General features: G+C 38.5%; 1 protein-coding gene across 1 annotated transcript in view; it reads left to right on the forward strand.

Moving 5' to 3' along the window:
• Window positions 1-937: 937 nt before the first annotated feature.
• CCDC170 (coiled-coil domain containing 170) overlaps window positions 938-26,336 on the forward strand; it is a 36,536-nt gene continuing 11,137 nt past the window's right edge. Inside the window, exons 1-7 of the mRNA XM_032101857.1 lie at window positions 938-997; window positions 4,465-4,513; window positions 7,812-7,943; window positions 10,901-11,157; window positions 14,783-14,927; window positions 16,632-16,817; window positions 23,236-23,553. Coding sequence (XP_031957748.1) covers window positions 957-997; window positions 4,465-4,513; window positions 7,812-7,943; window positions 10,901-11,157; window positions 14,783-14,927; window positions 16,632-16,817; window positions 23,236-23,553 — 1,128 coding nt within the window. The 5' untranslated portion in view covers window positions 938-956. The remainder of the gene's footprint in view (window positions 998-4,464; window positions 4,514-7,811; window positions 7,944-10,900; window positions 11,158-14,782; window positions 14,928-16,631; window positions 16,818-23,235; window positions 23,554-26,336) is intronic.

The following is a 26,336-nucleotide window of genomic DNA, read 5'->3' on the forward strand; positions in this document are numbered from 1 at the left end:
GTGGATGCTGGCGGCTCCTCCACTGCTGCTGCTTGTGCTGCACCGCCCCAGCCCCGTGCAGGGTCTCCATTTCCCCTGACCTGTTCGCAGCGCTCCTTCCTCACATTAAGCGATTTTTGTCCTTTCCTTTATGAGTTTAGTGTCAGATTCCAGCTGAGGGATGGCATCGTATATCTGTGTGCTTTAAGCGATGCAGCATTTTAATTAGGGTGATGATCCACGCCGGCAAACCCCCTGCTTGGGGTGTCCTGTGTGCTCGGCAACAGCAGTGAAACGGCGTCGGGCACACAGGGACAAGGACAAAAAAATTAGTACCATCCCTAGCTTTGCCATTTTCTTCTCTGCAAAACGTGATTACGTCAGCATTCCTGGGAAAGGTGGGGTGCTTTTTGATTTGTGAGTACAGAAATAGTGCACGATGGCACTGTCCCCAGAGGCTGATTAAAGCTCACAGGGTCTTCAGAGGAAATGATATGCAGCCCCTATAGACCCGCAGGCCTAACTTTCTTTTATTGCAGCTTTCATTTCCTCTCTTCCCATGTTTATCCACTTTGTTTGGATGAAAGGTGAGGAAGAGGAGGAGGTGCCCTTTCGGCTGGCGGTAGTTCAGCAGACATCAAGGAAGCCTACTTTCTCCGGGCTGCGGGGGTGCTCCTTTGGCAGGTTCTGGGGGGAGAAGGAAAGCCTGCCTGGGTCACAGGAGCCGCTGCTCAAGTGCCCTCTGCTCTGCTCGTCTCTTCTGACTTTTTTTGAGACAAAATGCCAGCAAATTTTCTCGGGTGATGTTTATTTGAAGTGAAAACAAACAAACAAAACCAACAAACCCTGGCGTTTCTGTGAGCATCCCCTTATGAAGACTGTTCATTCGCAGCCACCGAGCTGTGTCCCCCCTTCCCTAGCCAGGGCCTCCTCTTCGTCCTTCCCCGGGACGCGTTGCCAGGGGCACGGCCGTGGCCATGAGCGGCTCCAGGCGGGGCAGCGGCGCGGCGGAACCGCGGTAACCGAGGGACGGGGCAAGGCAGAAGGGGCCCAGGGGGGTGGTTTGGTTAGGGCTTGGGGGGTTTTTTGGCTTGGGGGGTTTTTGTCCTATTAGGGAATAAAGCCCTGACTTGGGAAAAATGCCCCTTCCTTCTCTCCCCTCGCTCTATCAGTAGTTTCTATCGGTGTTACTGTAGAGGCTGACACAGGCTGGCTGTAATCCCCCTTTGCAAGTCATCTGTGCAATATTCAATTTAATATCGCCTTTAGCACCCCATCCCCCCCCCCCCCCAAAAAAAAAAGAACAACAAAAACCCCAAAACAACAAACAAACCCAAACCAATCAAAAAACCAAAGCAAACAAAAACCCCAACCCCAAAAGAGAACTTCTGCAGGTGCAGAGCTGCACCCGGTGATGCAATTGAAGCCCCACGAACTTCAGCTGATCATTATAGCTTATCTTTACAAATTCAAGGTCAAAAAGATTTATCTTACTAAGTGCTGCAGAAGGGAGTACTTTCACAGAGCAGGAATTTATAGTTATCTAAGAATTTCTTCTTTGCATCTCTTCCTCCTTTTAAACTGATTTGCTGGCTTTGATGTGATTTTAAGGGAGACACTTGAGGATATTGCTTAGAAGGATCAAACCCTTGTACTAAAGATATAATAGGAACCTTGTAACAGTTTTGTGTTCCAAAAGATAAGCAATTTAGTTGTGTGTGAACAAGTTCATTTTCTCCTGAATAGTTGAGCATCAATTTTGTAATGAAGCTATATTGTTCTGAGGCAAAAAATTTACAAAATTTTGGTAGTTTGTGGTGGCAAAACCAACTGCCATTATATTAAATACAACTGTTATGACCCAGTTAACAAAGTTTTTGTTAGTGCTGCTTAGTGACAGAGTGGACAGCAACCTGCTCCACATTCTAACCAACCCAAAGTCAAATGGTTTGTGAGTGTTGATTTTGATACTCAAAAACACACTAGAAATTACATGTTTATAAAGCGTGAGTTATAACTGGTAAATCAAACTACAGCAATAATCAGTCTTTAATTGTGTATATACCAACATACTCAATTATTTCTAAAACATTTGCGTTTTGTTTACTGCAGTGAAGTGTAGTAGGCATTGGAGGAAAATTGCAGCTGTTGACATTGCATGATGGTCTGTTTTTTAAATCTGCCATTTAAGTTGTTCTGTTACAGAAGTTATTTAACTCTATTTAGCACTGTTAAAGTAAAAACAGTAGAACAAATCGTTTGTAAAAATCCCTGCATAAACACTTAATTTTTTCTTAGCAATCACCCTTTTTATTGTTTTGGGAATAAGCACAGCAGCTCCTTTTTAATCATTTTGGAAAAGCTGTGAGAGAAAGTGTCAGGGGAGTTCCAAATTCCTTAATTTGTCCATAGAGACAAAGGATGAAGTCAACCAGAAAGCATGTTAAATAATGTTTAGAGTAGGTGATGCATCTCTCTAATTGCCTTGAGATGACTGCTGTCTTTCATCACATTAAATGCATTTATTATATTTAGATGCAAAGTCACCTCATCCTAACAGAAAAACGAAAGATGAAAATGCTTTAACTGCTGCTTGTAGTAGTAGCAGTGGGTAAGACTAAAATTTTGATTGTAATGAAGCTTTCATTTGGTCCCATTAATCAAGCTTGAAATTGGCCTCTTCAGCAGATGAACACCACAAGTGATTTTTATCTTTTCAGTAATACCTTTCAGTGATTGCTTCAAAGGGAGGAGGGTAGAGCTGAGCAGTATCCTTCTGAAAGGAATTTAGAAAATCTCTTTGCTAATTTATTTGAGCTGCTGAGAACACTTGAGTTAGTTTTACATGTTTCTGGAACATTATGCTAATGCAGAAAAACTCCTTAGGTATATAAAAATAACAAAAAAAAAAAGGTACTGCAAGCAATGAGTTGCGCCTAGTTACCAGGAGGAATCAGCAAGGGGAAACAGGTGTTTACTGAGTGGAAAGTGATCAAAAGTATTTGAGTGTTTCTGGAACTTTATAATGTGCAAGAGCAAGTGACAGAACTGAAATAGTTGTGAAATATTACTTGCAAATTTTGATTTATGTTAATATATAGTTATCAATACATTTTAGATCCCTGATAGGCAAATTGGGCAAAGTATTATCTCTAAAGAAGACCCAAAATATACATACAAGATGGTTAATTTGTGAACCTTTTTTTTCCCTCCCCCTGAAGTGACTCCAGTGGAGGGGTCAGCCTATTCCAGGTAACTAGGGACAGGACAAGGGGACACAGTCTTAAGCTGCACCAGGGGAGGTTTAGTTGGGCATTAGAAGGAATTTTTTTACAGAAAGGGTTGTTAGACATTGGAACAGGCTGCCCAGGGAGATGGGGGAGTCCCCATCCCTGGAGGTGTTTAAGGACAGACTGGATGTGGCACTCAGTGCCGTGGTCTAGTTGACAAGGGGGTGTTTGGTCATAGGCTGGACTCAATGTTCTCAGAAGTCCTTTCAGACCTCATTGATTCAGTAATTCATTTTAGTCTGTTCTCGTATGCGTTAGCAGAATCTGAGTCACTGTGGAATAGTGTCTGAACCTTCTCATGCTCATTATTGTGTGTAGGTGTTGTGGCTTTTCTGAGGTGATGTGCATGCTGGCTGGCTGGCTGGCTGCTGCTACCAAGAAAAATCTGCACTAGCCAAGTATGGAAATTTTTTAACTACCCATTCTTTCCAGTATTTCATGTTGGATGTCATCTTCTTTCTGTTGCAGCAAATAATAATAATAGTAATCAACTCTGCTGCTGCATTGTGTTTTCAGAAGTTAGAACAATTTTATGCACATATACACTCATGAGTATTCATTTGTCTTAAGAAAAAAGATTGCAGATTTGGGATATCTCATTTTGCTTGTTTTCAGAATATGAACAGTTGTGACACTGGGATTTACAGAAATCATTGAACAGCCCACTGAGCCCAGCCAATGTACCAAGTCCTGTATAAACACGTAGGTAAAAAGGGCCCACTGATTACTTTAACATCTGAGGGGGAAAAAAAGATGTATTTCAGTTAAGATAGATCTTGTGTTATTGCTTAGATCTTTTTTTCCTTTTAAAATATATCAGTGTAGAAGAGATGCAGGACAAAAAGAGAGGTGAAATAAAAACTTGGAGCACCTGAAAAGCAGTGACAAAGGAAGCAGTCACTGCATGAAGGCCAACTGTGTAGCTGAACCGGTGAAAGTAACCTGGACAAGCCAACATGAAGGTGCCTGTTTTGGTTAGATGTGTGTTTAAATAACTGTGGAGACAATTAGAGCTCATAAGCTACTAGAGAAACTTTCCCATGGTGTTCTGCTTTCATGCCCAACTTTGCTGATGGTAACCTATGATACAGTTTAGTAAAGCATATCTGTGAAAGAAGAATGTCACGTGCCATCATATTACAAATCTATTGAATTTTCAACCTTTCTTCCCTCTTCCCCCCCATTTGTTCTGTAGAAGCAAAGGAAGAATGAAGTCAACAAATGTTCGTGAGTCATCGTGTTGGGTATGTCAACCCCAATGTGTTTAGGTACTTTGAGAATGGGAAGAAGACATCTCTGCCCTGAGTACAGTCTATGCCAATGCATTGACAAGTCACTCAGGGGAATGATGGCTGCTTAAATGCTTGCTGGGGGCTTTCTGTTTCAAAAAAGATTCTTAAAAAATATATTTTTTTGGAAAGGGGTCTGGGCTGTGTGCAGGCAATGGCAGTGGTAGCAGCATTTGCCAGTGCTGAAATAAGAAACACAACAGGAAATGACAGAAAAGTTGTCAAAAGCAGAATGGGAGTGAGTGGCTTTAACAGCTGGCTGATTTCAAAGTACATGGATAGGTATAAACCTACTGAATGTTGTTGTAGTTTTGTTGTTTCTGCATCAAATGAAGACTGGATTCCAGGGAGATAAAGGCAGTTATTTGGTAAAAAAATCAAACCAAAAAATGGTCAAAAATAACAACAATCACCATATATTGTTGATCTTCTAAGAAACATCTATTACTAATAAAACTGAATATCCAAGTAGATATTGCTCTTAAGTACTGTAAATATATGCTTAGCTTCTGTTTAGCATGTGGAGTTAGAAGAAAGCTTCATTTTCTTTCAGGTAAGTGGAAAGAGATCAAAAAAATTAGTAGTATGAGTGGGAGAAACACCCAAAACTTAGGTTATTTAGAGCTGATTGAGTGTTAATATATTAAGACTTCTTCTGTCTAATCTCTCTTATTCTTTTAACACTTCATTAATTCTATTTTCCTAACAAAAATCAGTATAGATTACATAGTACTCATGAAACATTACAAATCGGAATTTTTCCACAGATATAGAAGTGCCACATCCACATTACAAATTTTGTCCCTACATTAAAGTCATGCCAAGTTAATTGAGTTGTCTGATAGGTCTGATTAAAGATCATACCTGTGACTGGCTGATGGCAAACCACAGAAACATAGAAAACTATTAATTTTAGAGCATGCACATTTCCTGCAAAAAGTATGATGGTAATACCAACTTCCCTACACACATGGTGGTGCCACCATGTGTGATTAGTTCTATGTTTGCTAAGGCACTGGAGGATGCAGAGATCTGCCTCTGTAAATCTCACTAAGACTGTAGATGAGTCGAACTGTAGTTCCCATTGACTTCTGCCCCGGCTTCCTTAAACTTCTTTTAAGTCCTTTTGGATGTGTAGCTGCATCTTCAAAGTGCTCATCATTTAAAAATCTAGATTTGTATGAAAAACATAGATTTTGGAAGTTTCAGCTCTAAAGCTGTTACATTGATCATTGTTTCTGAAAGGGGGCTTATTTTCTTCAGCTATGCTCTGAAATGTATTTATTTCATCAGTTTTGCGATGTACTCCTTTCTGTAAAGTTGTAAGTTGTGTTTGTTTAGAGAAGAAAAGGAAAAACCTCCATTCATGCAGTACTACAAATATAATAACATACATAAGCAGCATACAAAGTGTTACTGTTTGCAATCTCCATCCATTGTTTTGGAGCCCTGGTGTATTAGAGAATGAGAAGAATGCCCTCTACATTAAAGAATTTAATGTAGTTCTACATGTGAAACAAGCAGAGTGAAGCAAAAGCAAGGCAAAAGTAGTGAGGAGATGGCACATGCTTTCCCTCACTCCCTCACAACAGTGATAAAGTGTTGAGAAAATTAGCACCCCTTTTATCTCCAAGATTATGAGCTGTGTTCCATGTGGCCATGAGTTTTCTGCACGTGTCAGTCTGGCTTGTTGAGAGTGGCAACTCCTTTGTGGAAGAGCACAGCTGAGTGTCTTTGAAGGAGATGAATGCAATTAAACTTGATGAGTCTAATCTAGTGTCAACTAGGACGGGGAAGAAAGATTAGAGAATAGAGTTTGTGATATTATAGCAACTAATCCAAGGTGATTTATCTTCTGCTACAGCCTAAACGAGTAGTTTTTCCTTATTCCTCAGGGATTTCTCTATGTGTTCCATGGTAAGTCCTTATTTTACGAGATGTTCACATATTTGGAAAGCTCTTCAGGTTTTTTTTTCTATTTAGAATGGGTAGGGGCTGAAATTGTAATTTATCTCAGCCTGGAAACTGATGCTGATATAAAAAACCATGAAGAGAAGATGTCTCTGTCTCCATTGCAATACCTTTTTCCAATAGCAGCCTTATCTGGGGGTGTTTTGCATTTTATAATTCATACCCAAACATACGAGGATTGCAGCTTTGTTTCAGTCCTGTGTGAGAGCTGATGGAGTACAAATGTCGTGTTCGGTTCTCTGCCATGTGTGCTCCCAGCATAACCTAAACTTAGTTCTGTTCTGAAGAGGTTACATTTCATCGTCGTATAGTTAATATTGATCAGAAAAAAAAAAGTTCTGTCTAATGAAACTCTATCAAGACTTCAGGTCTGAATTTTCATCTTGGAAGACTTTAAGTAACAAAGATCAAGAAATCCAGCACATTCCTGCTCTACTGTAGAAGAGCAGAACACCACAAAAAGGAGAAAGCCTACTATAGAATCTAAAGGGCACAGCTAAAAGGGTTGTACAAGTGGTGTGAAGGAGACTGTACTAGAAAGACGGAGGCAGTGCTTGCCATGGAATCAGGACTTGAAAAAGAATCAAAGGAAGTCATTATGGTGATTGCTGGGGATGAGAAAGCATCAGTCAGGAAGCTGAAGTGGTGCCCAAGTGATGGAGTTCAAAAGGACCTCTAACCTTGAAAGGTTAGATGTAAAAAAAAGTAAATGGCAAGCCAAAAAGTGACTTGGAGGAGCAGATACAAGTGTCTGAGTAGGCATGGGCTCTTCAACCTGATAGAGAGACTGTGGAGGTGAGATACAATAGAGATCTGCAAAATCATGCACAGAGAGGATTGATAGCCATTGCTTTTTTTCAACATTTCTTCTGAAATAAAAATGGGGGGACGTGCAGTATAACTGAAGATTAAAATCTGAAGTGATTCTTTGCATGAGAGACATCTGACTCCCTCTGGGTTAAAGTTTGTACAAGTTGAAAGAGTGACTGGATAATTTTGTAGAAAAGGAACCTTTTGAATGTTACTAAATACATAGAAAGTGCTGGAAAGAGCCGGAGCTGAAAACAGTGGGAGGTCATGGTGTTGGTGGCTGAACTTGGAGATGAAAGTGGTGACTTGTAGAAAAGGACTGTTTAACCTATTTTTCAGTACGCGTGTGTTACTCTGGGAATAATATTTGGAGTAATGCCCTTGAGCAGTTTAATCAAACAAAAACATGCTGAAGCAAAAATGTTCAAAAAATGTGATGTCTAATAGTTTTGTCTTCATGCTGTCTTCACAGGAATCTCACGATCACGTTCTTTTGGATATTTCTGTCACTAGAGAGCAGATGAGTCACTATCGAGCTGCAGCTGAAACTGCTCAAAGTGAACTTGCAGCACTTTCAGTGAAGTATGACTGTGCCCAGTCAGAGGTACATTTAAAAAAGTTCAAATCCTTCTCCAGACCTGAGGATTCTTTGCAGCACCTTCTGTAGAGAATAGAAAGCTTTCAGAAAGTCCAATTTGCTTTTGCTACAGAATTTTTGGAGGTTTTTTTTGTAATAAATTTGTTTTTAGAATGTCTGTGTGATTTTTACTTTGCTTTCTTCTGTGATCAAGAGCTGATTATTAGCTTGTATTTGAAAGACTTGAAGCAGTCTAGATTTTATCATCACCTAAATTCAATCTTTTTATATTAAACCTGAAAATTAGCATTTCTAAATTGTGGTTGTATAAAAGTTCAGATAGATATCTTCCTGTTGATGGCGAGTTAAGATCTAGCTGCCCATCTTTACTCATTTCTCCCCTTTATTCAAGTTATAGCTCCCCAAATTTGCTCTGCATTCATCAGTGAAACCGTGTCTGTGCTAATTTGCTCTGCTTTCAGCACCAGTGAAACTGCGTTTGTGCTAATGGAGTTGACTGTAACTAGAGAGGCTGAAGAACATGTACACATACTTTTCTACTCTTCCTGCTGTGTAGATGGTGCTTCTCAGGAGAGGACTTATTACAGGATAACTTTCAGAGCTTCATTATTTCCACAAGTAATTTTTTTTTAACATGTAACTGACTAAAAGTGATTTGATGGAAGTCAGCAATGCTGGCAGTGGTCAGTTTTAAAGTGGAGTAAAATTTGCCTTTAGAAGACATGAAAGGCTTACATTTATTCATATGCAGAACTACAGGCATAAGTGTCCATTGACTGAGGTTTAATTCGATCAGTTGATCCTGAAGTTACTGCAGGGCTCCCCTACATTTAACATTTATCCAGAATCCATGCTTTAAATTTAGATTTTAAAAAGCCATAGAGAATCTCATGTTCTCATACAAAGAATTTATTACTGGAAATGTTGAATGGCTTTATTGCCAGAACATCTGACTGATTTATAGATTCCTCAAGACTGTGCTTGCAAAAGCATAGTCAAGAAAACAGCTGTTCATGCTCTTGTTAATAAAGACCTTCATGACCCAGCTGAGGTCAGAGCCTTGTTCTTTTGAGTGCTCTGTAAAACTCATGATATAGGATTATTCTTGCTTTTTCTGCTATTGGAACTGACCACAAAGACAATGGACAGAGGAAAAAATATTGGATGGGGAGTTGAACCACAGAGAAATTTTAAGGCTATGAACACTCTAAGATACCATAGCTTGGTCCAGCTGCCAAGCAAAGCAATGCTATTGTTCCTTCAGCTGCTCATTTCCTTCCCCACACTGCCCCACCCCTTGTGCCAGCACAGATGTATGTGTAAGTGTAGTTTTTACAGTGCACTGTTGTGTCAATGCAATTGAAAAATAATTCCTTTCAAGTTGTTTCTTAGCCAGATCAGTTTCCCAATCTTATTTCACCTTGTAGCCATATAAATGCTTCTGATAGCACAAAGAGGAGGGTATGGAAATGAAGCCCATGAACTCGGGAAAAAGCCAAGCTGCTTCTGCTTTTCTCAAAGTCAGTGCTGCTTTGTGTCAGCTCCAGAGTGTCTGATAAACCAGTGCTTGCACGTGAAGCATAAGCTTATCGAAGGCTGTGCTGCTGCTGCAAGGGTGATCCTCCTACCTGATTTCTCAGCATCAGCCTGTGCTCTGTGATGTGACCAGCTCCACTTCCTCTTTCTCCTCTGCGAGAGAAAAAGTGAATATTTTGTATCAGTTGTTACTTAAGTTGTTTGTGGGGAAGTCAGACAAACACAGAGCTGGTGCGAGGGAGAGGAGAGGCGTGCGTGGCTGAAAAGAGGAGAAGCAGGACTTTTCCAAGGCAATTGGCTCACCAGCCTCTCTAGTTTCTCTGAGTGTCTTGGGTCTGGTGATACTGAAAGACTCCATCAGAAAAGTGAATTTCTCATTGCCCTGGATTGCAGTTTAATATCTTAAATATTTTTGCCTTAAAATGTTTGCCACAATTTAAAAGTTATATCACTCATCATAAAGAGCAGTTAACGTGGCTTAATTATTTGCCTGTTAATTTTATGTAATAGGACAGAAGTCCTTCAGATTGTGTCTTGCTGCTTTTAATTGGAATAGTCAGGAAAGCTGAAACATGCCTTACCACTTCTTGTGACAAAAAAGTCCACTTTAAATTACTTGTTCCTATAACAAAAATAAATCATATGAAAATGTTGTTTGCCTGGTGAGTCTCCCTCAAGCGCAGTCTCCTAGAGAAGCTTCTAGCAGAAATAGTTCAATGGAAAATGGTATATTGAACAAAAAGAGAGAGGAAAATCTACTGAACTCCATGAACTCTTGGAAAGCTCTAGCATCATCGCTGTAAGAGGTCTTTAGCATTTGAGGGTGATTTTCCTTCTCTTCCCCTTCTTTAAAAGGTGCTATTACTGTTTCAGCATAAATCCAGCTACATTTAATTGGATTATCATGCCCAAAAGTAACTACTTGCATAAGATGAGAAGAGGGTGCCTAACACACAATGCTCCAAAAATTTATTTGCGTCTGAATATGCCTCAGATCATCTAAAGTCTCCACACTCATACAACAGGATACTTTGCTATTACAACTCCCTGCAGCTATAGATTATCTGTGGAATTTTGCACCAGAGTTGGAAGCAGGCAGGCGGCAGGCAAAAAAGAGGGAATAGAGGTGTTAATAACTTTATCGTAATGCAGACACATAGGAGACATGAGTTAAGGTTGTGCAGCAGAACATAATTTAGACTTGTCCGAAATTCTGAGTTAGTAAATAAATTTATCTTCCTGTAAGGTGTTATCTTGTATTGTGTTACCCAACAGTAGCTTTTGTTTTTGCAAACCTCTCCTATTGCTTTTTCTGTCTTGTAGTGATAGAAATGCATTTCTATCACATTACTAAGCTTGTTATAAAGTCATGTTATTTTAGCCTGGGCAAAGTACTCTTCATTAATTTTCTCCTTTTCTATCTATAGCTTCTTAAACTCAGATCGAGCATGATCTCTAAAGAAGTTTCTTTTCAAGAGCTGAAGGCTGAAGCTGACAGCTATAAGGAAAACAATGCCAGACAGATGTCTCGCCTCCTGTCTCTGCAAACACAAATCCAGGAGATGGAAAAAGATCTGTGTGCACTTGCCACTTCTAAAAACCAGGCTGAGCTGACAGCTCAGGTGGCATATAAGGAAAATTTGGAGCTGAAGGAGGAGCTTCATGAGAAAAATGCCAAACTTAAGTAAGAGTCATGTCAGATAAGAAACAATTTTTCGGGGGGGAGGACAGAACAGTGTGGAGGACAGAACAGTGTAGTTGTCAATACAGAAAAATATGTTGGTGGATAGCCTTTACTGCAGTTCTGAATTCTGTTACAGTGCCTTGCACAACTGTTGTACCTGAGTGTGTGGCAGGTATTGAAATTTGAATTTTATTTTGAGTTGTTAGTCCATAAATGGAGGTTGGAGTGTTTTGTACTTTGAAGGTGAAATGCATTAAACTTATAAAAGATAGTATCCTTTAACTGTACTGTTTTTAGCATAGTGTATCAGAGCACTGATCTGTCAGTTCTGCATAATTGCTTGTGTTTTGGGTCTGTAGGTTGGAGACTCATGGCAAAATTGATTGGTATGAAAATATTCTGAACTCTGAAATTCCAAAATCAGTGTCAGTCATATTAATAGACACCTTGTAGACTTTTATAATGGATTTTTCCACCCATTATCAGGCTAATATTTGTGACTCTATCAATACTGTCTAGTTAAGAGCAAGATGAGTGTTTACCAGACACCTGTATTTCCCAAATCAGTATTTCACACAGCTCTGCCAGGCTTTGTGCATTAAAAATTAATAATTAAGTAATTTTAAAACTTAGAGAAAGCCATTGCAGTGTACTTGTTTATTACCAGCTGATTTGCCAAAAGCCCTGCCTGGAGAGCGCAGCCTGACATAATGGCTGTTAATATTTTTAAAATGCTATTTCTGGTAGGAAAAAAAAAAAAAATTAAAAAATGGAAGAAAATACTCCTATTCTCTTTGCTTGCCTAACTCACTGGGAGAAAACTGCTGGAATACTGGTTTTCATACTCACCTGCCATTATAGTGATACAGTCAGTTTTATGGGCATAAATCTCTGCTGTCACTCCCAGAGCAGTCCTGGCTGCTCTCTTTGGCCCACAACGCTTGTGTAATCAGTTGTGTAATCAGTTCTGTTTGTGTTGATGCGTGGTGATCAGGACCAGGGGACTGCTCCAAGAAATGAGCAAAATAAAAAGCTCAATTTCCACCTCTACCAATCCCAGATCTGGTTCACTGTGCACCTGGAGTGTGCCACTGGACTTCTAGCAAAAAGGAAGGGGTACAGGGGTAGTGAGTTTGCTCATTTGGAAGGAACAAACATGTTGGATTGCTCATGAATGTGCAGTGTTTGCTTTCAAAGCTTTTTCTTCTCCTCAGCTAATGGTTGCATGTGTCACTTCATACCAACCAATGTACTGACTCAGTGAACTTCAGCCACTTAGTCTGGCTGCCTTGGTAATACTTGGCACAGGACTAGTCCTAATTAGGTGTTCCAAAAAGATTTTCACTGAAAACCACTAATGAAAGGGAAGAGCAAGCCAGCACCCATGAAGTGCATATTTACATTCTGTACCTTGGGGATATAGTAAGAAATGTTTGGTGAATTCTATGATTGGCTTCCAGGATGTGCACCTCTCCTATTGAAAATGGTGCTTTTCTACTCAACAGGTCTATTGCCATGGTATTTTTAGAGTCTGAACTGTCAAAAGCTTTTTTCTTCTTCTTTTTCCTTCTCTCCTCTTTGCTCATTAGTTCTGAAGAGCTAGCAAAACTGTGAAAAAGCTGTGTTCTACTTTTTTTTTACCTGACTGCCTATTTTCTAGGTGCTCATGCCTTTATGGCCCTACAGCAGGTAATTAGATGATTTGTAAAGTTATCAAGTGAGTGCTTTGTACTTCAGATTTTTTTATTTTTAGAAGCAGGCATGGTTTTGTCTGTGGATACCTCAATTTTTTAGACACAGAACAGTTGTGGTGCTGTTGGTCAATCTTATATAATAGTCTGACATATAAGCATGCATATATGTCATGTCTAAGCCTAATACCTTTTCACTTAACATATCCCTCCTCACAACAGCAGTTTAGCAATCATCTCATGATTTACTTTGTTGGGGCTACAGAGGAAAGGAGGGTGCTGAGAGGTGAAGAAGCTGTGAGGGTGCTTGTGTTCTGAGGGACAGTGTCTGCTGCAGAAGGCAGACTTCTTTTGGCTCATGGTGTGTGCTGTGTGGTAGTATGTGGAACTGCCCTCACAATATCCAGAGCAGTAATTAATGTTTTCCATTCCTCTCTGTTGTTCTGCCACTCTCTTTCACTTTGCAGCGTTCACAGCAGCTGCGCTGATCTCGCTCCTAAGGCTATGTGTTAAATCCTTTCATGGACTGTCTGTTTTGCTTACTGATTTATAACCATTCAGTGTACTGTGTTTGCACTCACTGTGCATCTCCTGTTGGAGTCTCATGCTGCTCTTTGGTTATGGAATAATACTCTGTTTGATTGCCAGCCTAGAGAGGAAGAAATCAGGAATGGAAAAGAATGAATCCAGAAATGACTACCATGCCCACCTTGAAAACTGAGAATAGTGCTACGCTCTGATAAGCAAATGCATTTCAATAAAATACTTGCTCTAGACACCTGTTTGGTTACATCTCAGGTCTTGATTTATTCTAGAGTGAAGAACTTGCTTTAGAAAGAACCTTGTTTCTCAACTGGAAGCACAATAGTTTGTCTTGCAAATCTACCGTTACCTATCTACCACTCTTATGGGAGTTAGTGAGAGGTATTGGAGTTGACATTTGGATTACACTGGTGGTCATTTTGAGCTCTGTTTGGTTGACTGATTTTGCTAATCTGTTTCTTTTTAGTTTTCCATAAGTGATGTGTGTTTCAGCATCATGAACAAGATTTTTGTCTGTGTTTGCTACCAAAGCAGACTATGGTGGCTCTTATTTGCTGGACCCATCTTTGTCCCTGGCAAGGGAAGGAATTTATACTAATGAGTTAAACTCACTATTAATTTATTTGCTTTGTTGTTCTTGTAGAGCATTTACAAACTGACACCTGCTGTTAAGGTTGAGAACCTGTTTCATGTGGGACATTCATCTGCATGATAGGCACTTGTTGAGTGATAAAATTGCTGACAAAAAGCTCCCTTTTCTTCATATCTTTGTGATAGCCCCTAGATGGTGTCTTTTTTTAATGCATCCCTTTCATGGGTAGTGCTTCAGAGTACTGTACAGCAAAGTAGTGTCTCCCATCTCTGCTTCTGCTGGTAAACTTCTCTTCACAGGTACTCTGGATGTCTTACACTTCCATTAGTCCAGAAAGGCTTCTCTTTCCTTGGAGTTTGTTAATCATCACTGCCAGCTTCTTTAGAGAGGGGATGTGAAATGCTTTTCACATAGTTTTGCTAAGAGTTGATCACTCTCTTCCTCCCTGAATTTTCTAAGCTTTTGCTTGCACTTTCTGCTTCTAGTATCTTGAGGGCACTATTTATTTGTGTCACTTGGTTCTTGTGTTTTATTCAAATTTTGTGCTGAGAATGAGATTGGGGTCATAGAAGATTTTTTGAAGTGTTAATCAAAAGCCAAGATGAAGAAATGTTTATACGTAAGGCAACAGCAAAAGTTATATGTATTACATAACAGGTACAGAGAATTAAATGTAACTTTTAAAATTCATTTGGTGGTATGCAGAAGCTAGCAATAGTCTTGGGACAATGTATTTTGCCTAGAATTCCTTTTCAGGGAACATTCATCCTGATGTGTATATTTTTTTCTCTCTGATTAGTAAATATTTGAATGAGTGTAAAGAAAACATGACTCAAGCTTCTAAAATCAGCAAAAACTATGAAGAGCTCCTTACACAGATTTCTGGATTCTTGGACATAGACATCAGAGAAACAGAGAAACCACAGGAACGTTTAACATCAAAGGTGATTGTGTAGGCAAATGTTTCTCTACAGCAATTTAATAAAAAAGTATTTAGTTGTCACAGAAGTAAAGCAAGTGATAGAGATCTTTGTATTTAATAATGGTTTGCAGACAGTGCTATCATTTAATGACAGATTTTTTTTTCATACTGGGCTAATTTTCAAAGGTGCTAAACACTAATAGGCCTCAGTGAACTCAGTCTGCCCTTACCTGCATAAATACTTTATCAGCTGGTAGCTCCCACACATAGCCCTGATTAGACACTTGGTTGAAAGATTTCCTCAAAATATTAACATGGGGGTCAACAGGTGATGTGTAAACTGTAGCACTAGATCTTAACTCTTATCTTGAGCTGACGTACCATTAAATGCAAACATCTGAAATGGCCTGCCCTAAAACAACCCTAACTGTGTCCTGTAATAAAATGCTGTAAATAACTTCGTGGTGCTTCTGAGACTTAATAATAAAACTTTATTATTTCTCTTCTCTTCTGAAGTTCCAATAACTAAGCTTCCGTTTAGGAAAGGAAAATTGTTTGTATATTCTTTTAACCTCTATCAATGCTGCTGAAAGACATTTTATTCTAATTTTTGCATTTTACTCATCTTCTGTCTACTCTTTGATCCCAATTTTTCTTCACTTTGGAGCACAATAGGTATTTGGGGAAATTCTATTTCATTATGTTCATAAGAGTACAGTCTTAATAAATCAAGATTTTTTAGGTATGTATCACAGTGAGTGTACACCCTCATAATATTGCATGATATTGCAAGCACACTGAAATTTTAATACTCTAAAAAAAGTTGTCACGCAAGATGCACTCTTGCATGCTTTAATATTAATAAGTTAATAATTAGAGCTTTATAAAGCATATCTTCATGTCTTTTAACAATGTAGTAATAAATCTAGTTGGGAAGTCTAATTTGTGCTGAAAGCTGTTCCTTAGGAAACCTTTTCTGGGGTCTTGGCACACCTATTTAGCTTCTTTTTCACATTATGGTTTTATTTAAGACAGAATTAATCCGTTTTAGTCTTAACAAATGTCTTGCCAGTAGGAATCAGGGTACATTTTTTGCTCACTCTTTGAAGTGCCCACATTCATCTATTCCACTGATTGGAAATAGCGTAGTGTACCAAAACAGCCCTAGAATCCTCCTGGAAAGGACTGCTTCTTCCAAAGTGCTGGCTGCTCATAATGCCAGCACACCCAGTATTTGGCCCTGTCCTTGAATGTGCTTATGAAATATCTGTTACAAACTCAAACCTCTCATGTTTAAAAAGTTTTGAGCATGAATTGCAGCTTTCTCATTCCAAATGAAAGGCACATGTCTTAAAAAGCCAGGCTGAAATGATTTGCTTTTCACATGGGGTAGCTGCATGGTCTGTTTTGTGACCTGCTTCATGTCAAGCACGGAGATGCAGCAGCAGTAGCTCTCCACCTGTTTAATACATCAAAACGTCTGTGTGGGAGTAAATCTGAATCACATTATGCTAAGGTGGGGGTTTACTGTGAGAACATGATTCTATGATTTTGTCTTTCTATTCTTTTCATAATGAATAGTAGAGCGCAATTATAAATCTGACCTAGGGGTCACTAGTAACACCATGTCTTTATTGCCATGATTAGGAGCAGGTATAACTGGGATGAATATGTTTAATTGTTAAGAGCTTTTAAGAAGATACTAATATTTGAATTATTTCTCAAGGTCTCTGAAATATGTAAAGAAAATCTGTCACTAAAAGACCAGGTTGCTGCTCTTCAAGAAGCTGTGAATGTCCATGAGATGGAGTCCAAAGCTAACAGAGAAACTATCATGAGATTAGTTTCAGAAGTGGCCAAGGAGCAGAAAAAGGCAGCAGGATACTACCAAGACATGGAAAAACTTAATAAGGTACATAATTGCATGTCTTGTATGCTTGTCTGGTTTTCAAATGATTTCTTGAAATTTCAAATTAATTTTCAATAGGAATTACCTGAGAAAAAATGCTTCTGAAAAAATTATGTTGATTAGGGTCTTTCCTAAAAAGGACATTTTTCTAAGGTTATTTTCAACTTTTTGAAAGTGAGATATGAAGATGAAACAATAACATTTTGTAAAATTAGACCTGAGGTAGATTAATGTCTTTCAATGCTGTTTGCAAATTTCTATTTTTGCTTTCTTCTTAGTGTTGTAGCCTTTGTGCTTGCACAAACATGTAAATAAATGAATGTGTATATTGTTAATATCTGAGGCACAAGCATGCAGTGGTGCAAAAATGCTCTTTTAAATAACATTTATTTGATACTGCCAGTTTTCTGAGAATTTTTCTACTCAGTTTTTCAAAAATTCTAATGAGAAATTGAAAGGCATTGATAGGACACTATTCTTTCTTTTAAGGCACTGGAAGATAAAGTGCCTTGGCTTCCATACACCCTAGATTATCTTTTCAGTGCATCATAAATTTGTATTTCATAACCATTGGCTCATACCCAAAAAGTTGTAGGCAGTAGGATGGCTCTTGCAGGAAAGCACTGTTCACTGTTGGGAAGTCTTAGAGGAAATCTGTGCAGCAGGAAGGATGGTCAGATGAGAAATATAAGTTAAGTTGTAAGTCAAGTATTCACCAAATTCACCTAGCTATGATTTGGGAAGGAAAAGGACATGATTTAAGGATTGAATTGCTCCAGGAGAGTTTAAACTCCCCATTAAGGGTTTGTATATTTTAAAGGATGGATGAACAAAGTGCATTTATGTGGCAATTTTCCTTACTGCTTTGCACTTTGAGTGATGACTGTGAAAAGGAAGCAGTTTAGTGAAGCCAGAGCAAAGATTTCCTGCAGGTGAAACAGTGTGGTTAAACCTCATGGCCAGAAGGTGAGAAAATTAGAGAAGAACCTTAGACTGCCAAATATGTAGCTGAGTTGTGTGTGACTGAGTTTTTAGGTTACCTAAACATAAAGGCACCTTGTGCAAGTGAGTTTTCAAATGTAATACAGCATTTTCCCCACCCCCGGCATTCCTCTTTTCCTAAAGAAGAGACACCCACCATACACTTTAAAGGATATAGTGTTCTGATTCAGTTGTAAGCAAAATACTTAGGAGATGAGAAATAGCTGGCAGTGTGCTCTGGAGGAGAAAGAATTTGTGGGGAAGATAAATGTAAGTACCACAAGGGTCATAAATTTTACATTCTGCTGAAAATAGTTCTTACCAAGCTGTGTACAATTTTCTAAGACTCAATGGAACTGAGAGAGAACCCAAACCAAAAACTTAAACAGGTCCTTTTTGAGAACATTCTGTTTTCATGCTTCACTTCAAACACAGGTGTGTGAGGAAGAACAGAGTGTAGTTTACTCAGTAAGCCAGAAGCAGGAGATGTTTTAGACCAGGATCAGGGCTCCATTTGTGACTTGTTTTTCAAGTTTTCTCTGACTGCCAAAACATTTACCAAGTTCAGCTAGTTTTCTGAAAAATATTCTCCTATCATTATTGTGCATATGACAAATGAGTAATTTATTTAACCAATTTTACAGAAATGTCTTTCTAAATGATTGGCATTGCCTTTCAAAAGCATTGCCTTTGAAAAGCCCCATCTTCATGGAGGCTGCATATTCCTCCAGTGGCGTTTCAGTTTAGCTACTTACATTTGCAGACACTGAGTAAATCTGTGGAGAAGGTTTTGTGTTCACAAAAGCATATTAAGAAGTTCATTATTGAAAAAGAAAGTAAAAAACAAAAATGCTTTAAGTCCTCACATGTAAAGTGTGATGTATGGGATCCCCTGTTCCCTTGATGGATGTCTTACTTGGTTACAGGAGGGGCACCAGCAGCATAGAGTCAGTCTGACTTTGCCATGTACTTCATGCTGCACATTCAAGCACATGAACGGAGTTGCATGTGTTGTGACATGTTCCCCTGTCAAGGTGAGAAGCAGAAATCCATACTGCTCCTATGCCAGAAGACTCATAATTGGCTGTGTGTTTCTGGGCTGTTTTCTGGGCTTAATTAATGGAATTGCCTGTAGCTGAATTCACCCAGCAAAGGCTGAGTACAAGTGACTCCTGCCTGCGTGTGCCTAAAGTTTTTAGGGCCAAACATTTCCGCCATCTTCAGTATTACAGATTGAGATGGCAGCCCATTTCCCCCAGTTTGCTCTTAAAATTCTTCCTAAGTGTATAGAGACCATCACACTGTTCTGTCAATCATCTCCAGCAAGATTCGGCCGCTGCACTGTCCCCTGCCACCCCTCTGAATAATTGCCTGTTTTAATTGCCAGGTAGTTCTCCACTCCTGTTCCTCAGGATTTCTGTGAATTCCTTCTCTTGACCAAGTGCTTTTTTTTATGTGCCAGGAGGGACATAAGCCTGTATTCAAAAATTCTTACTGAATAAAATGAAAGCCAGTTAGTTATGTTTTAAGGTTAATATATTTAAAATATTCTTTAGCATGTTTGATACTTGAGTATTTGTTGCAGTTAGCTGGAATTAATTCGAGGAACATTAACAAGTGAACAATAATTTTATCTGTTCCCCTCTCAGTCTCACTCTATGACAATATGAAGTGGCAAAGAATAAAAACCAGTAACTCTTAAAACTAATAAAAGTAAAAAAATCAATTCAAGAAGCAGTTTTTTTCAATCTATTACTTTTTAAATTGCTGAATGTATGTTTCTATTTATTTCTGAATTTCTCATGTTTCTGATAGAATATTGCAAGATTTTGCTTCTGGAAAGCTGTAAATATCTGCATAACTTTATTATGGCTGCATTGGATATCAAATTTGCATTTAATGAAAAACAACTTTTAAACCCTGCCCAGATTTCTAGACTGAGAATCAGAATACCTGTCCATGCTTTCTGTATGTCCAGAAAGTGATTATTGATTATGGTACTCATAATTAGAGAATTATAACATTCTTTGAGAGTCTCTGTAGGTCCTTTAAAATGTCTTACTTACTCTAACCAAGTTTCTTTTTAATATTTAATAAATTCCTCTATGGTATTTATCTAAGGTATAGAAGAGGATACATATATTCTTCCAGATTAACTTAAATACAGCATTGCCATTGATGAATTACAAGAGCTAGTAAACTGTCTTGTTCTGTTTCACATCTTTGCTGATGATTCAACCTGAAAATATTTGTGATTTCCTTCTGAAGTGTTATTTTAAACATCTGTTTTTCAAAGATGTGCACCATGCAAAATCTTTAAAGAACATACTTGAAATGTAAGCAAGAAATTTTAATTAATACAAATATATATCTGCATGTACTACTGATGCAAAATTAATCAGTAGTCAATATTGACTTATATTGTTATGTTAATGAAAAAATAGGTCTAAATAGTTTCTAATCAATATAAATTTATTAAAATAAATCAATTGTATGAAAAGTGTTAATTAAAATATGAAAATATAATTTAAGGAAATTGATTGAACTTGAGAAACATGGCTACATTTTGAATATTCCCAAATACTTAGACTGTAGGAGAGACAGCCAAATGATTTCAGGTTTTCCTTGTCCCAACAGATAAATACAGGAATGAGTTTCTCAGAACCTGGATTTTTTTTTCTTTTTTGTTTATAAGATGTCATTAAGAAAATATGTATTAGAGACAGGTTTCAGCAGATGTTTCCAGATTGAATCAATCTGGAGAAGACAAGAGATAAGAGCAAAACAGTTAACAATCCTTATGGTGTAACAGTGGTAACTGGAGGTGCAGCTGGTATAAGAATTCATCTGGAAGATACCTGCATTCTCTTTAATACCTTATATTACTCTTAATAAGATAATAAAGTATTGTGGGTTCTTTTTTGTATATGTATGTGTAGCTGACTTCAGCATATTGAGACCATGCTGCTGATTGGGGTGTCGGTATTAATAGAAAAATGGAATTATTTAGGTGGGAAAAGACCTGTAAGATCATGGAGTCCAACTGTTAACCCAGAACTGCCAAGTCCGCCACTAAACCATATCCCTAAGTACCACATCTACAAGTCTTTCAGATACCTCCAGGGATGGTGGCTCCACCACTACCCTGGGCAGCCTGTTCCAGTGCTTCATGAAGCACTTTGATGAAGAATTTTTTTCCTAATATCCAATCTAAACCTCGCCTGACAAAATTCTGGGCCACTCCCTCTTGTCCTATTGTTTCTTAACTGGGAGAAGAAACTGACCCCCACGTGGTTCCAACTTCTGTTCAGGCAGTTTTAGAGAGTGATAAGGTCTCCCTTGAGCCTCCTCCAGATTAAACACCCCCAGCTCCTTCAGCTGCTCCTCATCAGACTTGTGCTTTAGACCCTTCCCCAGCTCTGTTGCCCTTCTCTGGGCGTGCTCCAACACCTCAGTGTCCTTCTGGAACTCAGGGGCCCAAAACTGAACACAGGACTCAAGTTGCAGCCTCAGCAGTGCCGAGTACAGGGAGACAGTCACTGCCCTGCTCCTGCTGGCCACACTATGGCTGATTCAGGCCAGGATGCCACTGGCCTTCTTGGCCACCTGGGCACAGCTGGCTCATGGTCAGCTGCTGTCAACAAGCATCCCAGGTCCTTTTCTGCCAGGCAGTTTCCCAGTCACTGTTGGTGGCTTTCACTTCTTTTATACCTTGATCTTTTGAATAAACTATGTTTGTTTTCAGCTGTTCACAATTTAACAAGATGGTGATTAGGTAAGATCCCTGGTACTGGCAAGCCATTTTAGCACTGCCTTTCTGAAAGGAAAAATACACACTGCTGAAAACTGTAATTGAAATAAATGACTCTTTATTGTTTGCTGTAATTACCATAATGTAGTTCTGAGCACAGGTGGGAATTTTCTATTAATAGGACTTGTCTAGAATAAAAAAGAGAAAATGGCAAGGAATCTGGCCAACATTTGTTTCTAAAACAGTTCTAAAATTACTTCAAAAAGGTGTAATAGCAAATAATTTCCTAAATGACAAGGGTTGTTTTTATTTGTGTTTTTGCATGATTGCCTTTTGGTAGCTATTAAAAATTTGAGTATTTTTAGTATCATATTTTTATATGTTATTTTCTAAAAGTGCCCTGCAAACTCCTTTTTTTTTGTCCACCCTCCCTGCTGATCTGCAGAAATGCTCCCAGATTTACTGCTTGATTGGCAGGTATTCAATTAATACAAATGGCATACTATGCTCCACAGCAAGCACACACAGACCGTGAGAGACCCTTGAGTAATCACCATATTCATAACTGCTCCAGGAACAATTCTTTAACTCCAGTGTGCACAGTCATAACTCATATCAGTCCAATTATTGAGCCTTTACTTACCACTGAGACCTCCAGAGGAATCCCTCTCTGTAAACATTCCATCCTCCATAATAATTTAGTGTCTTGGGTGAAGTATTATTCTTTCCTTCTGTATCATGTGTGAATATTCTTTCCCATTTGTTCTTACCAATCAGAAAATGCCTTGAGGAATGAAGACTTATTCTTTGCTATATTTTTAGTTGCTTTCGCTGCAGAGATTTTTCTTGTATATGTGTGTGTAAGCACTCTTAATATTGGTATTGTGGGGAAAGGAAAGAGACTCACAAGACTTTATTTCTTTATGTTTAGATGGTGATTTTTCTTTATTTTTCCTCTCATAATTTGTTTTGGTGTCATGGGTCAGGATACAGAATTCTGTCTGTCTGCTCTACCCTGTTAGGTCAATATTTATATACAACTGATATAGATACATTTGTATTGGCTATATTTTATTTATTCCCAAGCAAACCTTGATTTGTCTGGTCCCTCACTTCTCATTTCTGTGAATAAATAATCTCAGGAATTTTTGTCACATTCAGATAAGCTGGTCTCAAAGATCACCTCTCATCACTATATTCAGGGAGACCGTGACTATTGTTTTGGTCACCTCTGAATTGTCAGGCAGTTGGAGTTGATCATCACTGCAGGCTACTTCCAACTGAAATATTCTATTTTATCCTATCCTTTTCCCTCTCAGTTGTAGTACTTTGGCTTTGTGACACGTCTTTTTCAGTGCTTGTTTTTCAGGTTTTTCAGGAAAAGCAAGATTTCAATAATTTTACAATAAAAAAATTGGTTTTTTTCACCTGCAAATTTTATTCATGTATTCCTTTTTTCAATCCAATATAAGATGTTAGCCTTTAGTGTGATTACAGCAGACTTCAGGTTTTCATCAGTTTCACTGGCAGTTCTCCTATGAAACCCTGACGTTGAGCAAACATGACGAATATGGGTCCTAGTTTCTCTGTCTGCAGTACCTGCTCCTGAGTTATTCCTTAATTTGTGTGTGGTGGAGAGGGTTTATAACTGATTTAAAAAATCTTGTTTAATTTTTCATGCACTTTTAGGATCTTGACAGTGCTATAATAAAGAGGCAGAGTTTAGAGATGGAGATCAGAAACCTCCAAGAGAAACTGACTGTTAACCAGAAAGCTTTGGAAACCTCAAAGCAGGAACTGCACAATTTGAAGAAATCTTCCAGGGAGCTAGATGCAAACTTGAAGAGCAGCAGAGAAGAGGCCAGGACTGCTCAGACCTCTTTAAAGGCTTTTAAAGAAGAAATTGCTACCCTGCTCAGCCATGGATCTGCAATAGTTAAACCTTCTGAGAAAGCCATTTTGGAGAGGATCCAAGAAATAAATCACAAAGAGGAGACTAAAGAAATAGTAAGTCGGCAACTACTGCACTTGCCCAGTGTGTGTATTAATTCTCTTTGGGTTCCGTTTTATTTTATTCATCTGGTAGAGTGTTGGTTCTTTCTGCTTAGGTATTGAAATTACAGAAACCGTTCATTTTGTTGTCTATTTAAGGTAATTTTATATATTATTTAATATATAATTATATTATATATTATTTAATATATGTTTTACTAAGCAGGAAGAGTTCAGAAATTAATAACAGATGCTGTTAAGAAGAAAAGACTTGGAATGGTCTTTGAGTTCCAACATTGAAATTTGGTTTCTGTGCCAGCAGACATCAAAGTTGGCTGTTTGGTTGCTATGATTTAGGGAAACATGTGAACAAGTATGGATTTGCTGCTGCAATGGTGACTTCAAGAACTGACTTCTTTCTCAAAGCAGATATAATTGATGAGTTGCCACAGGCAACTTCTTTCCCTCCAATCCTCAAAACCTGCACCTAAAAATAAATATGTATTTTTACACTTACATCTAAACATTGTTCGCCATCCAGGAGAAGGTAAAAGGGAGGCTCTGGGTTGAGGCATTTGGGCTGGTAGTGTTTACAAATTTGTATTTGAATATATAGATAGAGAAGGGACAGCTTGGGAGGAGGGTGAGTCAGAATGCAGCCTTACCAATAGCAGTACCCTGACACTGCACTGAAGTTTCTTGCTTGCTTGCATAAGCATTTATTAATTTTGTCAGTGAAGACTATTTATATAATCAAAAGTCACACACTAAATCAAAAGTTGCTTTCAGTGAGCTGCTGAAAACCAGCTTTGGTGTCCTTGCCAGATTTTAAAATTCTAGCATCTTCTGCTGATGTGATAGTTTTTAATGACAGCAAAAGATTTTGTATTCTGTCCAAGGCTGGAAATAGTTCTTGAAAATATCCTGTGCATTTTGATGAAGTATTTAAAAAAACCCCTAAAACAAAAAACCATGCCATTGGCATTCTTGCCCACCTGGGCACACTGCTGGCTCAATTTCAGCCAGCTGTTGACCAGCAGCCCCACGTTCTTTTCCACCATGCAGCTTCCCAGCCACTCTGCCCAGCCTGTAGCAATGTTGTGACCCAAGGGCAGGACCTGGCACTTGGCCATGTTGAACCTCATACATTGGCATCAGCCCATTAATCCAGCCTGCCCAGATCCCTCTGCAGCGCCTTCCTGCCCTCCAGCAGATCTACACTCCGACTCAACTCAGTGTCATATGTAAAATGGTCATAGTTTGAAATTATCCAGTAGCCACATTAAAACAAAAAGGAGGAAGGGGCGTTTTATTTTGCAGGCTGACTGATCAAGCACAAGTCATAGGAAAGAGAAATTGTGGAGGTCAGAACTGCAGGACCAAAAATGCAGCCTTTGTAAGATGATGGATCAGGCATGGGTGGGTAACAAGGGTGCAACCTTGTTTTAGGAAATGCCTACATTGTGGGTTTTCGCTAAGCCAAGGATGAAAGTTACACCAGGATGCCCCAGGATGATAAAAAGCCCGCTTGGTGGTTTTTTGCTCTCCACTTCTGTGGTACAGTCCTTCAATTTCTCGTGTTTATGGAGGCTTTGAAGCCTCCAAAACCCCATTGCAGTCCCTTTTCAGCCTGATAAAGGGGCTCTGGGTTCTCTGGCAGCAGCACATCTCTGGGGGAACAAGTTACTGAAACTGTTGTTCCTGCTGAGTGATGTGAGATGCAGAAGAGCATAAAATGTGTTTGTGGGTTCTTGCAGATTCATTATTGTTTAGTGTTGTCTACTGTATGAGCAGCAGTAATTTCTCAGTGTTTTTTAGGCAAGTTGGGTGCAAACTGTTGTTTGTATTTAATTGTAGTAAGATTTGGAAACCTTTCAGTGCCATTAAAATTAATGAGAGCTCTGTGTACTTACTGTTCATTTCATTAACATAAACCAACAGGATGCTTAAAATGAAGAGGCTGCTTGCAGATGAGTGTCTGAACACTGAGTTACAAATGCAATATAATTAATTATGTAACCAAATTATTATATGACAGTAAGTAGAAGACAGAGGCAAACAAGCAACTTTGTGTATAGAACTGTCTTTCAGTATTTGGCTGTAGTGTAACTAGATACTTTCAAGCATTTAATTTATTAATAGTTTACAACTTAAAATCCATTACATTATATGTAGGTGTTGTAAAGTTAACAGTAAAGAACTAGAAGTTTTTTCAAAATTGTTCTAGTTGCTTGTTTTGAGATTTTATCCTTTTATCCTTGGGCTCTGGCTAGATTACAGAAGTTATTATCACTATATTTTTTAGCAAAATCTTTTAGTCACTTAAACACTGTTTAACAGTTAACAATTGGGAAACACTCCTCCGAGACTTAATTATCCCTATCTACATTCTCCCCTACATTCTGCATGTATTTTCTAAATAGCTTATATTATTTTTCTAATCAACCCCTCAATAGAATAGTGATTTTTTGGGCTTATTTTAAAGAATGACAGCTGACTACCAAGTATTGCTGCTGTGCCCACATGTTTGGAAATTTTGTGTCTAAATTAGTTTGTATTGATTTTTTAATAGATAGCAACACCTTTCAGTCATTTGACTCATCTTATGTATGATATCTGCTGTTCACTTTTGGGTGTCTTACATGTCACCCCTTCTGCCATTTTCTGCCAATGGTTATAGCAGATTTTTCTTTTTGGCTTTTTAAATGCATGTGTTTTAAAGATAGATATTTTGCCCTGTTTTTAATCATTTGTTGGTTTCATGTCTTCCTAGCATTTCCCAACTAACCCCATATGCT

Source organism: Corvus moneduloides, chromosome 3 (assembly GCF_009650955.1).
Source record: "Corvus moneduloides isolate bCorMon1 chromosome 3, bCorMon1.pri, whole genome shotgun sequence".
Taxonomy (NCBI): domain Eukaryota; kingdom Metazoa; phylum Chordata; class Aves; order Passeriformes; family Corvidae; genus Corvus; species Corvus moneduloides.